An 18,971-nucleotide genomic window follows, 5' to 3' on the forward strand; every position below is an offset into this window, starting at 1 on the left:
ACAATAAAAATTATTCAAGGCAAATAAATAGTAAAAAATAGTAACGAAGAGGAATGACGATTAGTTTTATTAATATTCTTATAAAATTTTTAAATTATAACAAATTATGCCAATTAAGATAACTACGCTATTTGGAATTTTCTCTTAGGAAATTAATTTTAATAATTAATCGAAGTTTTTCTTGGATGAAATCTTTTTATAACTTATTCACACAATATTATGTTATTACATTAATCATGTTTCTTTAATTAGCAGATACAATATATTATAAGTCCTTATTTGTTTTAATCCTTTTATTTCAAATTTTTCAAGTATATATATATATATATATATATATATATATATATATGTAATATATTTAATTTTGTTAAAAAAACATTTTTGCTTTGTATGTTTCAGAAATCAATATGTCCACTACGGAATCGTGCGATGGTGATACAAGTCCGACACGTCGGCCAAGGTAAGAAAATCCCCGTATATAGCTACATATATATATATATATATATATATATATATATATACATTAAAAAAAAGATTAAAGTATAGTTTAATCAGTCTTACTGACGATTTTAAGTTTCGCTACATGCTACAATAATGAGAGAGAGAAAGATGGTCATGAATTTTGTAGAAAGTACAATTCATCCGCAAATCATCTGTAATTAATTTAGTATAAACCCAGCAGGGATATTTAATCAGACGGCGAGCTTAATCAGATGGCGACTCTCTTCTCTTCTCTCTCTCATTCTCTTTCGTTATCTCTCTCTATTCCGCTTAAATAGCAACTCGCTCTGAGCATTAATTATAATAATGCGATTGTGTCCGAGCTTAATACGCGTGGCGAATTATTATTCTGAGCATGCGGTCGTTATACAGAATAATACTTTCACTGAAGAACACAAACTTTGTTGTTCCATGTGTATATGTGTGTGTGTGTGTATGTGTGTGGTCACAAATGTATATATATATATATATATATAAATCTAACGCAATTATAACGCTTCAACTGACTCAATTAAACGTATATAAAAAAGCGATAATTATAATATCTTTATAAGTTTGTATAATGATGTATATGTAGAGATAGCACGTTATTAAAATATTTATACAAGACTATGAAATTATATGGAAAAAAAATATTTAATATTTACATATTTAAACCGCATTTTATCGTGTGTTATCGCATAATGTAGGACTGAAATATTGAAGAGATCAGTCGCAAAAATTATATAGACTTATAAAATATTTGAATTAAAATCGCGTTTCTATAAAAATGCAGAAATTAAAAATTATAATTAATATATAATTAAAAATAATATTAATATAATATTTTAAGAGAGAGATAATCTATTTTAACATTTTTAATATATATAATAATTACCTTTTCATTTATTCTTATTAAAATTAGCTTAGTTCTTCAAACTTTCAATAGATGATAGATAAACTATATCAAAATTCTTTAATATAATAATATGAGATTATATTTAAAAACAAATGTTCAATGAAATTCAAATTAATTATATTATATTAAAACGATTCATAATGTGTATAAATATTTTGGACTTTTTTTTATTGTTAATATTAATTTTAATACTTTATCAAACTTTAAAAAAAGATTAACATACTTTTTAAATCAATAAAAAGATTTAGTATAATTTATTATTTACATTTTACTCATTTTTCTTTAGTATTTTGAATACGAAATACTTTGATATGCTGTTCATAATCTTGTCGAACATCATGAACATTATGAAAATCTACGATTTTTATCTCAGGATCGTTATAACGCTTTCTGCAAAATAACAATATCTCTAAATTCTATAGTAAAGCTTTGGTCGATCCTGAAGGGATTATCTGCTGCCACTGCTTTTGCTAATCTGAACTCATGGCCGACCCGAATCCTCTTGCGGGAGCAAAAAGAATAAAGCAAAGTTGAAAACAAAAACAGAAGGGAAAACAATATAGCAATCAATCAAAGAAACATATATTTTAACTTTTTTGATTGAAAGAAATCGAATCTAGATATCGAATATAGGTACAATAATTTTAAATCGATTTTTCAATAACATAAATATGAAAATATTATATTTATAGTTTGAATGTCTTGATATGTTATATATAATAAATCATATAAAATAACGTCATTCATCTTTATATCACATATTATATACGTGAAATGTGCAAAACGTGTGTATTAAAATTTATATCTGAGTTATATGTAACATAAAGATACGACTGAAAAATTGTTCTCAAGCAAATATACTTTTCAAACAACGGCATTTGTAATCAATATATATATATATATATATATATATATATATATATATATATATATATTAGCCTTGATGATAAAATAATCATATTTATTTTATTGAACTATTAAAAATATTTTTAAAAAATTACTTTACGCACGCACGCGCGTGTGTGTGTAAAAGAGAGAGAGAGAGGCATGTCACGTGCATTAACCGAAACGTCAAGATATAAGTAATATATAAATGTAAGTCTTCAAGTAAATTTTATATCTTACCAATTTTTTATTCATAATTATTATAAAAATAATTTGTTATCGAAATGCATAAAATGGCGCATTAGCAGGTTATAAAAATGATAAGCTTGTGTAGTCACAGGATCCATTTATTATAAATCATTGATTATAATTTAAATATCATTGCCAATTACAATTTAACCAGAAATAATGTTACATGTATGTTACAATAATGTTACAATAATGAATACATGTTACTAATTATAATAAAAATTTGTGTTTTTTATTTTGTGATATATCAAATAATCGTACATTTATTACTTCAATATGTATTCATTATTAGAACCAAGCACTTTAAACATATAAAAATGATAATAAACATATATAATTGAAAAGTAAGCATTTTAAATATAATAGATAAAAAAATGATACAAGGAAGTATTAATCTTTTCGTAATATTCTGATACACAACAATTTTGTAATAAAGGTACATTGCTGTACATTTAAATATGTTATTTATTTCCTATCAATTGTAATTGCGGAATAACAATTACAGTAATAATAATTACAATAACAAATATTACAGTAATTACATATATATTTTAATGTTTTGTTGAAAATATACATATGTCCCTCGTACATATATGTATAATTCCTTCGTAATTACCAAGTTAATGTTTTATTTAGGTACTCTTGTACTGCTTCTTCCCTCTGTGGATAATTTTTTAAATCATCTGCCATATGCATCGAGTTGTTGAATTGCTAAACAAAAAAATTATTTTACTTTAACTTTTACTGTTACAACAAACGGTGACAACCGCGCTTACGATAGACTTTGGGAATTAAATATGACTTATAGTAAGATTTTTTTACTCATTTCTCATCCAATATAAAATTTTATATTAAAATTTATATTTAAATGTACTTATAATTTACTTAAAATTTTATTATATTTTTAAATTATTTTTTCCAAAATACGCTACTTTACGTTAAAGAAAAAATATATTTCTAAATTAAAATTAAATGATATTTTTATTATAATTATATATATATATATATATATATATATATATATATATATATATATACAGGATGTATCTGAAATGATGCACTAAACTTTAGGAGCATATTCTAGAGGTCAAAATAAGACTTTTTTTCTTATGAATATGGATCCGCAAATGAACTCTCTTCCGAGCTAAAATTCGAAAATGTGTGAAATTGACCAAACACCCGCAACGCAAATTTATTTATCTCTCAAGAGAGGGTGATAAGTAACGTCAAAACTGAGGTCAAATAATAAGGCAACCCATAATATAGCCAATTTTCAATTTTTTCCCAAAGGAAATTTTAGGGACCTCTAGCTCAGAGGTTCATTTGCGGACCCATGTTCATAGGAAAAAAGGGTCTTATTTTGACTTCGAGAATACGCTCTTAAAGTTTAGCATTATTTCAGATATACCCTGTATATATGAAATGTTCGTTTTATTGTATATATGAACTTTATAAAATAATTTTAAGATATGGATCATATGATTCAGCGTCCACCGCTTTAAAAATTATAAAACGCAATTTTTTCTTTATCTGTTCTTTTTATATTATATTACTTACAGATAGTGTGTACTTACCGTTTCAAAGGCTTGTCCTGTCCAATACACTATCTAATAAAAAGAAATAATTTTATATGTATTATATGTACTATAATTTTATATATACTATATGTAAGAAATTATATGTTCAATAAAAAATGCGTATCAATTCGATCGTTATTCGAAAAAGAGAGAAAAAAAGGAAAATTATCATTATAAATCACTATAAATTTTATTGATAAGTTTTATATATTTTTTTTGATATTTGAAATTGATTTTACTCAAGAAAAGATTTAGAAAAATAGAAACCTACACTGAATTAACAGATTAAATTTTTTATGTAAAAATATTGTAAGTGATATATAATAGTTTAGTATCATTTTGGGAAGATTTTGATACTTTTATATGTAAGGATTTTGATACTTTTATAATATCATTTTGATATCGTTAAAATCTCAGAAATGCTAATAGCTTTGACATTTTTATGATAACGAATGGACAAAATTAAATCTTCATAATGTTGTAGAGAATTAAAAAAAATGGTTTTACTATTGCACTACTAAGATTGTATGATCATTTCTCTATGCACAGAGAAATTAAAACTTTATATGCAAAAATTATGTGCATATCGCTTTATTTATTTATGTAATAATATTTTTATTTTTATTTTTTTCAAGATTTTTATATTATTTTGAAAATATTATATTTAGCATTGTAAATGAGTGTCCAGATCTCTTTTAAAATATAAAGTAAGAAGAAAAGCAATTTATTTTTATAAATATCATGCTAATTTATTTTTAAGCACCTGTATTTTACGATCTTTTTGTATGACATATGAAATAAAGATTAAAATATCTCTAAGAAATATATACATAATGGATATGCATCTAATAAACATATACATATGTATACATAAATCAGTTCCTGAAAATTAATATACTAATTAGTTATATATATACTATATTTATTATTGTATACTCTAAAATTGTTATTTTTAAATTAGTATAATATATATCGAAATGTAAATGTCTTGAAAAGTTCTTTAAATTTCATAAATTAATATATTGGATTGGACAAACAAATCTTTTCGTTTTTTTAAGAAAATTTAAAAACGAGTTTCATGTATAAAACTTAATTTAATAATATATGGATATTTAAAAAAAAAAAGAGATGAAGAAAGATTAATTTTGTTCGATTATCTTCTATTATCTTTCTGGTCCTCAGTCTAATGATAAAACCGATCGCAGAAACATAAAACCGATATTAATAGTAATAAAATTGAATACACTTTCTTATTCCTTTTCACTTTCAAGCTAATGTCAAACACGATCATCATTTCTATTTTTTTTAAACAATTGAAATGTTAATAGATCATTTTATATACGCACATGAAATTGGAATTAACATAAGCTACATATGGTGATGCTACATCTATCTAATAAAAAAATTGAAAAAAACTTTTTGGTCAATTCAATATTTTTAATACAAAAAAACACGATTAAAATTCGCATGATTGCTATACTGTTAATTTATAGGAAACTCCTCCTCCCCTCGAATACGAAATTTATAATTAAGCTTACGGCATTAACAATTGGTCTGGCTAAAGCAGCATCTTCGTCGAGATCCGCAGAAGTAGGTGGTTTTGGAGGTTTTGGAGGTATTTCCCAACTTTCGGAAGAAGAAGAAGAAGATAAATCAGGAGAAGTGGTTGCTCTCGCTTCCACTCTAGAAGAGTGCATGATTGCCATAATATAGATTATAGCGAGCGCTAATGACAAACACAATAATCGCATTCTGTAGCGCTTATTTACAAGTTGTGTCAATCTACGTTTCTAAGTTACTGCTCTGAACAAGCGGCGCTTATATATATATATGTACTGTAAAATGCGATTAACATTCACAGTTTCGTGCTTCTAGAGAAGGGAGATACTTATATTATTTATATTACAATTATACATTTTATCAGAAATATAGATTATAGAAAATATTTTATAGAAATATTTTTATTTCTCTTACTAAATATATTAAAAGAATACATTATATATTAAGAATATATATATATATATATATATATATATATATAATATATTATATACATTATATGTCTATATAAACGTATAAATATCAATGAAAAGCATAAAATGAATGCAAAGTATTATTTAAATTTTTAAATATTTTTAGTCTTTTTTCTCAAAAATATAAATTTTAAAATTATTAGAGATGTTTTTGATAAAAGAGATATTTTTCAAGCACGATCAATATTGCATGTACTGTAGCTTTGATAAAATGTACATATGTGTTTTACTGAATCGTGAATTTCATGAGAAATAATTTTTTACAATCATCAAAATATAAAGATACGATGTGTCAAATAATAATAATAGAAATATAAAGAGTGTCTACATTCTTATAATTTTGCTTTCAAACTTAATATTCACTATCGTTTGATTAAAAGTAAATATATTATTTTACAATATATATTTTATTTTATAACATGTATTAAATTTTATCAAATATATTTTACATTTTTGATTGAATGTATAAGAAATACATTCATTAGCAAGCATAATTTCTAAAAAAAATTAATTACAATTTTCTATTACACACTTGTATGCATACATATACTTTGTCATGGATATTTTTATCTTATGCGAAAAATATGTCACATTGAAGAAGCGTAATATTCGGAGAAGGCTATGTACGCAATAAATTCTTGATATATGAATATCATAATACACTTTGATACGTAACACGTGAACATTTTTAAAAGCAGATACACGAACTTTGCAGCTATAAGATAAACATAACGATTTCTGGAAAATCGCAATGGGTTTTTCTGTGTAGATAGACGTGTGTTTTTTGTCAATATAAAAGTTATTAGATAGATATTTATAAAATAATGCGATACTATATAATATTATTTCGTCATGCATAACTTTAATGTTTGGCTTTTAACGACTGACACTGTGATTGGATCATCTAAAAGCCGTTTCAACGTTTATTAATTTCTATAACTTGGAGACAGTAACAATTGCAAATATACTGATGCAATTTATTATGTCTAATACTAGAGAAAGGATACGGCGTATGCTCTTCCGCAACGCAAAGATTATTTTGATAGTTTTTAAGGTTAAATTACAATAATATTGTAATCGCATTTGAAAATGTTTACATTATTTACCTCTCTTTTATATTCTTTTTAAATATTTGTAGTAATGAAATTATAGCAATTGTTTAGTAATAAGGAAGATCTATCGGTCCCAAAAATTCTTGATGGGAAGATATTGTTAATTAATTAACTGTTTTTCTTTAATTTAAATTATTTTATTAATAAATTAAAATTGAACGAAAACTGATAGCGACAGAGAAAGGGAGAGTTTCAATGATATATTTTGAATTTCAGGGAGAGCAGAATTCATAGCGTTAGTCTACCAGCTAGAACTTCACTACTTCCGCAACCGCCGCTCACCGGAAATGATATACCGCCGCCAATACCACGTCGACATTCTGCTACTCCAGCGGTAACAAATTTTATTTATTTCTGATTATTGTCTCGTAAATTAATAAATTCAATTTCAACGCGACTTTCTTTATCGTATTTTCATTATTTATTTGATTTAGAATGTATTCGTTCGAGATTAATTATGATTTAATTTTAACAAATCTCGACAGTCTCCAAAATATCTTATTTATATAAATCATTTAACATATTTGTTATACATATTTGCCAACATTAATTATTTAAAATATTACTTAATTAAATATTTGTCTCTTTTTTTATCTCGATAAGTATAATATAAAATATAAAATAAAATAAAATTGATATAAAATTATATTATTCGAAGATTTTTCTCTTATTTCTTATATTGACACACATTTATAATAATATAATCATATGTAGAATAAATATATGTAAACAAATATATGTAACAAATATATATAAATAAATATGTTGGAGTACATTTTCGCCAAAGAAAACATTAATTATTAATACATATTTATAGTTTGTCAGCTATCTGGTCTGATAAAACATTGTATGTCGGATAATTGAAACATGTTAAAGGGAAAGTTGCTGTAATGAGCAAAGGAGACAGAATGGGAGGTACTAAAGGGATTTTCGAACTTTGTATTTCCTCCCACGAGATAAGTTTGGAAAGTTGCAACCGCATCGTCGGTATTTCAATGTATATATATATATATATATATATATATATATATATATATAACATTCATATCATCTTAAATCAGGCGGCTAAAGCCACCGGTAGTTAGCGGTACACCGCTACTTTACGGATTAATATTGCCAGAAGGAAAGATTGATCGGTTAAATTAAAATTTTGCACAATGGTCTTTTGCGGAAAGAAAGATTAATTACGTTACAAAAATATATAATCGTGTATCATACGCGAGATGACGTTTAATGATATTTTAATGTTGTAATAATGCAATTTTAGTTACAAGAATAAGCGATAAAAATTGAAAGAGTTCTTATTTGAAAAAAAATTCTCTGTTTTTAATTTTGATACGACTTTACTATTCAAGATCACTACTTTTTTATTTTATAAAATAAAGCAACTCTTATTTAAAACATCTTTTCTTTGTAAATTTGTTGCATCAAAATATCTTTAATGAATATTTAAAACATTATCCTGTGTATGTACATGTAATATACCATTGTACTTTAAATATTTTTCATTTAGTATGATTTGAACTAAAAATAGATAATTTATTGTTGATTTTTAATAAAACTCGTCAAATTTTATCATATAAAAATAATACGTATTCAAAATTTATTTGTTATTTTTATTCTTAAATTTGCATTAGTTTGTATTATTATAGGGAAAGAGAAAAATTTAAATCTAAGATCTAATTTAATTAAAAACAGATAATAAATCTTGTTATATTAGTGTAATGTTTTAGCATGTGTGAACTTTAAAGTAAAAAGATCAAATATATTAGATTAACGCGGAAGCATTTGCGGACATATGTTTATTAGACTTTTTTTACTCTAAATGGCATCATGCCCTTAAAGTATGGACCTTCAGTCATGAGACACCCTGTATATGCAATTATTAGATTTATTAGTGGAAATGGAAGCTTATATTTTTTATTTTACATAAACGTAAAGCATCAATAGATTAATGTTTGTTTATCAACAAATTCGAGAAAAATATGATGACACTCAAAGCACTCGATAAACGCATCTCTAAAGTGCTTAAGGTATTAAAGCGTGATTCATGCAAAGAGGGTTTGTCGACGATAAATGTTTAGAGCTAATGAACTTGTATGTTACTTTACGCATGTCAACAAGCCGGTTAAACTTGATGTTTATCTTCGAACAGTGATAAGCGTTGTAACTTTGCGCGTAACTTTCACGTCAATTTACGCAAATCACGTAACTCGTTGTCAGTGAACACTTATTACGAAATGATGATTTTCACCATAAATTACTAGTGTATTTGTCTAAGAGGGAATTTTCCCAAAGTAACTTTTATAATCCGCGTAAAGCCATTAAATATAAAAGAGTATAAAAACTAAATTAAAAATTTAAATCAAAATCAAAGGAAAACCTGATAAAAAATATAAAAACAAATGAAATCTTGTGTAAAAAATTTAATTCTCGAACATCTTTTATTGGTCTATTTAATGTGTATTATTCCCCAAAACTTGAGATTAAAAACTTTTTAAAAAATAATAAGACCTGAAAGAAAAAACAAAAAAAGAAAGAAACTTTTCTTATTATTCTTAAAAAACATGAACATAAAGAGGAGATATAGAGCACTCTATTTTTAATACAGGTAGCACCACCTCCGATTCCGCTGAGGCCGCCAGCGATTCCGAAGAGAAGCAAGAATGAAAAACCTATACCCCTGCAACCCACATCCAGGCAAGACAATCAGGTGACTCGTCGCAAAGCGAGTGATCCTTCGTCCGCATCGAGGATGTTGGCTGCATGGAACAAGATAGACTCGACAAATGAAAAACTTATAGACTTGGGTCCTTTCAGAGATCAAGATCAGAAATCACAGGTGAGCATAATATGTGAGTAATCTCGTGAAAGAAACAATATTGAAAGTAAATTGTTTATAGCTATTCCAAAAATAGAATTTTCTGATTAAATCATCCATAGTGTTAAGACTTTTAAATTTAACTTAGATTCATCTCGTGCAACGGTTTATTATTTCGATCAACGGTGTTTACGTTTCTTTCTGTCCACGCGTCTTACCGCGTGCGTCCCGCGTTACCGAGTTGTCGTCAGCTGATCGGCTCAGCTGATCGAAACGAAAACGAAAAACAGTTGCGTTAGCCAGTCTATTTTAGTTCGATCACGTGAACGCATCTCGATTTCAATTCTCGAAATTTGTAAGCTCCGTAATTTGCATTTCTCGTTCGCAATAGAATATGTACTACATTAGTGTAACAATTAATGTAAATACCTTCAAATATTAACTTCAGAGAAAATTATTCTTCTGCTACCTACACAATTTTCACAACGATCTCGAAATAACACATAATATTTCCTAATTTTATTCTCTCTATGAGTACAAATTAAAAAGTTGACTAAACATTAGCTATATTTTTTAAAAAGTCACTCACATTAATCATTCAATAAATACTGAGAATAAAATAACTCATGTTTCTTAATAATATTAAAGTTGGTATCTGTCAATTTGTGTTATCTTGAATATGAATTAATGAATTAACTTTATATCAATTACTTCGACATCATTAAAAATCATTAGCTCATCGAGCTGGAACTTGAAATAAATTTCTATGCTTTCTTTTCTTTGCGCATTACAGAATTACTTACTAAGTTACGGCGAAAAAGAGGAGCAGAAGACGAATGAGCATAACGATTTCGTGGTCGACTTCGAGAGAGCGAACTTTCAGGAAGGACGCAAGCTCGCGCAAAATTCGAGCTTTGAGGAGCTGCAGAAGGCCTCGTTGGATCTTGAGAAGAGACTCCACGAGAGAATTGTTAAGAGCGCTGAGGCCAAGTTCGAAGACTCGAATGGTCGAATGGACACTCGTCAACGACAAGGAACTGCTACCGTTTCCCGACATAATAGGTAATTATATTATTTATATAGGTAATTATATAATTTTACAATTTATATAATTTTATTATTTTTTAATTATACATTACTATAACATATATACGTAATTCTTCTTTTATTTCTTCTTATATTTCTTGGAATTTTTTGAGATGATTCTACAGCACATTATTTTATTGTGCTGTTCTGTGCACCATATCGTGTAAATATGTAAGCAATTGTTTTATCGGACTTGTATATACATATTATATAGAATCCATTATATTTAACGCCGAGTACTTTTGAAATACTCTAAAACTACTCCAATGCAGGATTTTGCCGCGCTTCACTACCCTGAAGCATACTTGCATTCTCTCTTTTTCTCTCTCTCTCTCTTCCTCTCTATCTCTCTAAAGTTTGGGTCGATTTGGCGCAAGATATTACGGACGATTACGCTCATGATAGATTCGTTAAACGAAGCGTAAGTCTAGATTCTATTCGTTGCATTAAAAAATATCCACCAGGTATTCTAGTAACTGTTGACGCGTATTTCTGAATCTCTTGTAATTTAAAATGAATATGAATCGTATATTAAAAAAAATTAATTCCGTAAGAATGATTATTTATTTCAATAAATTCCCTATTTTTTTAGAATACATATGTAGTGATTGTGCTTTAATCAAAGCAAATATAATAATTTGGAGAATTATTTGAGCTTTGAAAATTATAAAAAAATAATATTTTTACCTTAATCAGTGTTTTGAACAAATGGTTAATTACTGATAATTGCAAATCTGATGATTTTAAAGATTTTTTACGAATTATTAATACGAGAAATAACATTATCTTAACCACATCACAAGGAAGTCTTTTCCTTTTGAAATAGACAACAATTATCGAAGTTTACGAAAGAAAACGAATCCAGCAATTCCGAGCAGAAAGAATCATGCGAAGGTAAACCCAGAGAAGAGACGTCGTTACCTCGAAGGGAGATCTTTCCGAAGGATGAATCAAAGTACGCGACGATTTTGGCAGCTAATCGCGAGAATCGAAGATCAAAGTTCGAGGAGCTGCAAGCGGCCTCGAAGAATCTAGAGAGACGTTTGCACGAAGATGATGATCGTCGACGTCAGGAGATGGAAAGACGCATAAACAAGGACAAGCCACCTAGGTGCGACAAGTTCCCCGCTCTCTTTCTTTTTCTCTCTTTTTCTCTATATTTTCATCGCGCATTTTAATTCATAAATGCAGATTGACTCTCCTAATTGACTCGTCGAGTGAATGTAAAAGCGCGATTCGCATTATATTTAGATACGAGGACCTGGAAGGTATCCCGCAGGAGCTCGACAGACGTTTCCATAGCGAGCAGCAACAGCATCATCCAATAACACGAAGCAAATACGAAAGTGATATGGAGAGAGCCAGGAATATTCTACAACATAATCTCAGGAAGGAGCGAGGCGGCAGCGAGAAACTCGAGAAATTGCCGAAGGCAACGCAGACGAATCTACCACCGCCTCTGAGCGCCATTTGTCAGAATCCTGTACCGAAACCTATCAGTGTCCGACAGGACAGTAACGTTTCCTCGGATAGTTTCAGTCAGACCAGCTCGCCCAGTTATACCAGCAAGACAATGGAAGCACCTCTTCTGCCTCACAAGCATGGCAAAGTCCCAGGTATGTTTAGTTTGCGAAGCTTATTGACTCGTTCTTAGGGAAGAAGCGTTGTCGTTGGCAAAGAATTCATTAGCAGATAGAATAGTAGCATCGTGAAAGGAGAGAATTTGTTAGCATAAGATAATTTTTATAAAATATAATATCTTATATATAATATCTATTTTTTCTTAAATCCTACAATAAAATTTATTTTAAAACGGTATATATAAATAATGTCGATTGTTAGGGAAAATAAAATAAAAGCTGTTCAACTTAGAAATCATAAATAGTATATAAATTTCAAAAAATTATTTCATTTATTAAGTTTAATAAATAAATATTTTGTAAATTAATTTTGCTGTAAAGCTTAAAAAGTTAGATGGAACACTGTATTTTATGCTAAAAGACTTTTCTGCAAATTTACTTATGATATCAAAGTGATATATTATCTCTTTTCTTAGTCTTTTACGGCTTTATGTCAAAATGAATAAGACATTTGCGAGGATTGCTTGTAACGCAATTTTTCGTATAGTTCTCTAAACATTCCAAATAATTTATAATTGTAAACAATATACAGACACAAATGATCGTTAATATAGACATAATTATATATTTAGAATTTTAATGAAATTTATAAAATAACAGAAAATGATATTAACAATTATATAAATATTATAATTAATAAATACATTGCATTTTGAAATGTTAAATTAATATTATTTATGTATATATCTAAATTAAAATTAAAATTAAATTATTAAAAGTGTTAATAAAATTAAAATAAAGATAATTTTTATAATTAATAATACATTACATATATTGACTTATAAAAAAAGTTATAAAAATTAATTTAAACAGAGACTTAAGATATAAGAGAGAAGTATTCTATGACATTTTCTCTTTATTCTATCTAAGGCATATAAAATTGAAATTTTCTCGTTATTTTATTCTTTTCGCAAAGCTTAAGGTTGCTCCTTGAGAATAACGGATAAATGCCACCGCAAAACGCGACAGCCGCGAGAAACAAGATGAAAAGTTTTTCTCACTTTTGTCGCCCACACACACGTCATTTCTTTTATTCCATTTATTTTGTTGCTCCGTTATACCATTGTTAAATATGTCTATCTGAAACAAAACAAACAAAAGGAATAAGAAACGAAAAGTCTCCCAATCAGGAAAGAAATTCAATTTGCAAAAAATTTAACGTATTTAGCGTATCACAATTTTTAAAATTTATATTTTGAAAACATTTTAAATTAACGATAAATCGACTTCACGCGACAAAGAAATCCCGCAAAATGATCGATTTCGCTCTTTATGCTTTTCAGACAGAGCTTTGGTGTCGGAGCCTGACAACTCATCTGGTAGGCCGATAACGAAGTCGACAAGCACGCCGGCCAGTTTGCAGACCATCGTCAGAATTCATGGAAACAATAGTTCCCTGCATCACAAAGTGAGTAAGCCAAATATAACGCCAACTGTCAATGTTAAGGGTGGAAACGTGCAAGATATCGATTTTCCTATATAGATATATCTTCGATCTTTAAATATATAAATTTTTATTTTCATTTTATTAAATAATTTTATTAAATAATTAAATAATAATTTATTAAATATTAAATTAATGTATACATTTTAATTTTATTAAATATATAAATTAGATTTTTTCGAATTCTTACATTTTAAAATTAAACAGTTAAATGTAGAAAATGTTTATTTACATAGTTTACATCACATTTTATTTTTTGCTAACATCATAGTGTGTATTTTGCGAGCACATGTTCTGAATTCCTGATGTGACTGTCTGTCTCTGCTCAGATAATCAAGGACATGACTAGCAGCCACTACGTGACTACGGGAAGACTACGTTTCAGATTTATACAGATTCTGCTTAATGCCCTCGCCCTGTTGGCTATTGCCGGCGGTATAGCTGCGTATCTCAAAAGTGAGCTTATAAAATATTTAATTATATATTACACGATAGAGCTCTATTTTTCCTTTCCTCTTTCCCTTTTCTCAATCAAATCACTAATGCAAATATTTTCTATAATATAGCATAATATATAATACTGCTAATTTAAATTATCGTAAATACTGGTAATTTAAATTATTATCAAGATTTAAAGAATTAAATATCATTAATCAAGTTAAGGTTAAAAAGTAAAATTATTAAAGTCATTGAAAAAATGTTATATTTTTCTCTAGACGTATAATAAATAATGCGAGTGAAATCGAAAACCATTGAACACAATGCGTAGTATCTGACCGAAATTAACACGATTGTTTTCGCTTCTCTAAATGCTTTAATTCGCGCGTATGTAGAACAACGTGAGCTTCGCATGACCGAAAGATCAATAACACCACGAGTTCACGCGATCCATTTGATTTCAAATGTTAACATTAGCTTAGCAACCAATGAAAGATATTCCTCGTGATGCTTCTTATGTATATATATGTATATTAATTTTTTAACGCCTTTTATCTTTGAAATATCAAATATTTTATTAGCGCACATTAAATTTGTAGTGGATTAAATTAATTATCAGACAGCGGGATCAATTTTAACTCATTTCGAGAATAATTTTAAAATAACAAATTAAATAACATTTTTATTGCAATTCTGTACAATTTATACATGAAGTTATTTTGAAATTATTTGTCAATTATGAGCACTTGAGAATTATCGCACTTTTTATAAAGTAATTAAAAGATATATTTTTAATTTAATGCATTTACCTCTTTATAATTTCACGATAATCTACAGTAACGCCCGCATATACCGAGTGATAATATTTGGAAACATCGCGATGTTAAGTGCCATCGCGTGTCTCTGCAGGTGACATGATAATAATTACGAAAGTTTAGAACCCACATATACATATGCCCACACATATATGCGCGTGCACACATGCACACGTATTTCCCAGATTACTAGATACTCCAATGTGACTGGTATATCGATATATTTTTTTTGTTCCGAGACAAATCTGGGGGGAATCAACGCACGACAAATATATATTTAATTTATAATCCTTGTAATTTGATTAATGACAAAATAATAAATTATACCGATCTATGTTATTTTAACGAATATTTGCTCTTGTTATATCGACGTATGTATTTTTTTTCATTGATTAGCAAAAGTTCCCGAAAGTGACTTAAAGTTGGGCAAAGGAGCCATGTACACCATCATCCCGATAGCTGAACGCACGCATTCAACGGAGGATAAGAATCCTGCCCCAGGAGTATGTTTACCCATCATCGTGAACTTTTGTCAGCAACATAATGTAACTATGCTATATTTCATCTAAATGCACATTTATTCGAAATTCAATCAAAAGAAATCATTATCCTGTTCCAGAAATATTTCATTCCCTCATACGAAGAGCAATCGATCAACATCTATTTACTAGCGATTATTCATATTATTTTTTTTTACGGGAAAGGATATTTGACTGTTCTTTAAAAGAAAAATTCCAAATAATATCGTGAAAAATGGACGTGTAGGTCAGATACTCCGGAATTTGTTCCGGCGTGCCACTTGTTTTCGAGTTTCGAGAGTGACAACGTTAGTTTCACCCTCCTGCGGAAAATGTCCGTCGACAGGCATTAGAAGCAGCCGTCGTCGCTCGTAATTTCAACGCATCCGTCCCTGAGAATACATTTCAAGATTACTTTTTTCCCCACTATTTCGGCGTGACGTGCGCATGCTTGGACCGACGTACGTTTTAAAATTCATAAGGCGCTCTCGTTGCGCGTTCTGGAAAACGTACGTGTCCGGGCATGAACGAGAGATCGAGCGGCAACGAAAATCGCGAAGGTGTTACCTCACATTAGGGGATTTAATACGGAAGTCTTACGATAACAATTGTGATTCGTGAATTTCATTTCATTAAGATAGACATCTCGAATTGGAGTTCGCTCGTAAGAAAATTCTCTTCCTTCGAGATGATTAATTAATTCTAATTAATTCTCCATTAATTAATCGTTTTAATTTTTACTACGGATTTTAAATGTACTTTATCTGATTAAATTAATAGCGATTTAAATTAATAGCGGTTTGAATCCCTCCTATAAAGCATGATTTTCCTATAAGGGATGGTGACATCTCCTTGACATCTCCTACGATAATGAAATTTCCAAGAGATTCATGCGTGATCGCAAAATCTTAATTGCAGGTTCCGTACAACTATACCGTGTTCCCAAATTACATGGGCAATTTCGGACAGCGAGAGGCCCAGCACGAATTGGAGCTTTACGATGCCGTTGTCGATGTCAGATGTTACGAATTGGCAGCCCTATTTCTGTGCAGCGTCTTCGTGCCAAAATGCGGTTACGGCGGTCGTGTCGTATTTCCTTGTCGCAGTCTCTGCCATCGTAAGTTTGTTTGTTATTTTATCCAGGAATGGCGATTTTATTTATTAATTTTACAGAACAAATTATTTTATTTTTATTTATTTATATATTTTAACGGAGAGATTATTCTTATTTTGCATTTTATCCTAATATATTATTTTATGATATATTTTATTTTGATATAATTATTGTGTCATAATTTCGTTTTACGATGTGTTATAATATAATGCTGAAACAATTATTCGAATTTTTGATAAATAATTTGATAAATTTTTGATAAATAATATGATGCTGAAACAATTATTCGAATTTTTGATAAATAATTTTCATTTTGTCGATATTAAATTTGTATTATTCGACAAACGAGATATATGTAACGTAAATTTTTAATAATGTTTGTTCTCACTGTTCGGTTATGTAAATATATGATAAAATCTTTATACCCGTTGAATCGCCATATTTCCTGAACTTGGAATATCACAACCCTTATAACTACTTGATATTCCAGTTTCGAGACCGGCGAGAAAACAAATTTCTCTTCAATCAATTTCAGAAACCAAGAGACGCTGCGGCTTCTTTCTCAAGGTTTTCGGTTTGTCTCTCCCGGATTATTTGGAGTGTGAACTCTTTCCCGAGAGTTCAAATCCCGATGAATGCATCGGATATTACGAAGTGATCGAAGCAGAGAAAAGAGCCCAGAGAGCGAGTGAGTGAAAAATAAATTTAAAAAAAAAATTTTAGCACTCAAGTTTCAACACCAGCACGATAAATCCACAGCTTATCGTCTCACTTTTTATACTTTACCATTTCATTATTATTCCTGACTAAATCTTGTATTTTCCTACCAGATCAAAGAAAAGTTAAAAGTTCGTCTTTACTTTAAGCTCATAATAAACAAAAGAAGACGAATTATTTGATATATTTTCTCTCAACGTTTTTTATCGTTTATATATTCACGTATATATTATATAATCATGTGTATATTTTATGCGACATTTTTTCTCAATTATTTTATTACTGGAATTTCTCCATCATTTCTTTGAAGAATATTTGCATCTTTAATAGAGGCTTATCGAATAAAAGGAAATGTTTGATAAAAAAGCTGATAAAATTGGAGAATTAAAATAATCTTGATGTCAATTAAGTCAATTAAAAATATATTCAATCAAAGAAAAAACTTTTATATTTCCTTTGTTCTTAATAATGGATTAAAAAAGCAGCGTTTAAACAGTTTTTGCAATGGAGAAACTGTTCGCTTGGCAGATAAAGCTAATTTTTATAATGCATTATTTTTTTTAATAATTAATATTATAAAAAGAAATCAATAAAATAGAAAGCGAGAATAATAATAAAGTAAAATGATGTAATATGCCCTGGCAGGAAAAATGGTTCTCTCATTGACATAATGAACGTACTAATAAATATGATCAAAACAGGAGTCGATAATCTGTTCATCATAAGTATATTTTATATTAATTTAAGCAAATGAAAAGCACATTAAATCCCGTTTTACTCTATATAAATATTTAATATATTGATCCCTGTTTCGTGAAATGTATCTTTCACTTTCGGAAGTTAATGTCAGATTAAACATTTATCATAATACACACTCATACCACTGCATAAAATATTTTGCATCATGAGCTTTTATACGAAATAATAGTTATTTATGTATTTTTCGTGCTTTTGTTCTATGCCAATTCATCACACGTGAATATTAAATACAGAATGGATCCGCAAAACGGAACTAATTGTTGACTAACTCGATATCCATTGTTCGCTTGTCCTTTCATATCTAGGATTCGCTTTTATATTTGGTGTTCTTCGTTCTCTCTCTTTCTCTTTCTCTTATGTTCTA

At 28.4% G+C, this 18,971-nt stretch overlaps 2 protein-coding genes and 1 long non-coding RNA gene across 4 annotated transcripts in view; 1 reads left to right on the top strand and 2 right to left on the bottom strand.

Annotated features, from left to right (window-relative positions):
* Positions 1-18,971, top strand: part of LOC105249312 (atrial natriuretic peptide-converting enzyme) — a 41,687-nt gene that overhangs the window by 12,490 nt on the left and 10,226 nt on the right. The window contains exons 2-12 of one of the 2 annotated variants that reach the window (XM_025414724.1): positions 400-460; positions 7,472-7,589; positions 9,867-10,097; positions 10,870-11,138; positions 11,989-12,273; positions 12,414-12,778; positions 14,086-14,210; positions 14,576-14,702; positions 15,896-16,044; positions 16,936-17,134; positions 17,667-17,819. In XM_025414724.1, the coding sequence (XP_025270509.1) occupies positions 408-460; positions 7,472-7,589; positions 9,867-10,097; positions 10,870-11,138; positions 11,989-12,273; positions 12,414-12,778; positions 14,086-14,210; positions 14,576-14,702; positions 15,896-16,044; positions 16,936-17,134; positions 17,667-17,819 (2,074 nt within the window). In that variant the 5' untranslated portion in view covers positions 400-407. Of the gene's footprint in view, positions 1-399; positions 461-7,471; positions 7,590-9,866; positions 10,098-10,436; positions 10,498-10,869; positions 11,139-11,988; positions 12,274-12,413; positions 12,779-14,085; positions 14,211-14,575; positions 14,703-15,895; positions 16,045-16,935; positions 17,135-17,666; positions 17,820-18,971 lie in introns of those variants that run through there. The other variant, XM_025414725.1, reaches the window with a different exon arrangement.
* LOC105249306 lies at positions 2,981-5,913 on the bottom strand. The gene is made up of 3 exons (XM_011254670.3): positions 5,649-5,913; positions 4,108-4,140; positions 2,981-3,244 (listed from the first exon to the last, which is right to left on the bottom strand). The coding sequence occupies exons 1-3, from the start codon at positions 5,859-5,861 to the stop codon at positions 3,146-3,148; spliced, it is 345 nt and encodes a 114-aa protein (XP_011252972.1). The 5' UTR covers positions 5,862-5,913; the 3' UTR covers positions 2,981-3,145.
* LOC112639757 overlaps positions 13,698-18,971 on the bottom strand; it is a 132,306-nt gene continuing 127,032 nt past the window's right edge. Inside the window, exon 4 of the long non-coding RNA XR_003123660.1 lies at positions 13,698-13,882. This is a non-coding gene — a long non-coding RNA (uncharacterized LOC112639757). The remainder of the gene's footprint in view (positions 13,883-18,971) is intronic.

The sequence above is a fragment of the Camponotus floridanus genome, unplaced genomic scaffold, assembly GCF_003227725.1.
Source record: "Camponotus floridanus strain SB8 unplaced genomic scaffold, Cflo_v7.5 scaffold89, whole genome shotgun sequence".
NCBI lineage: Eukaryota > Metazoa > Arthropoda > Insecta > Hymenoptera > Formicidae > Camponotus > Camponotus floridanus.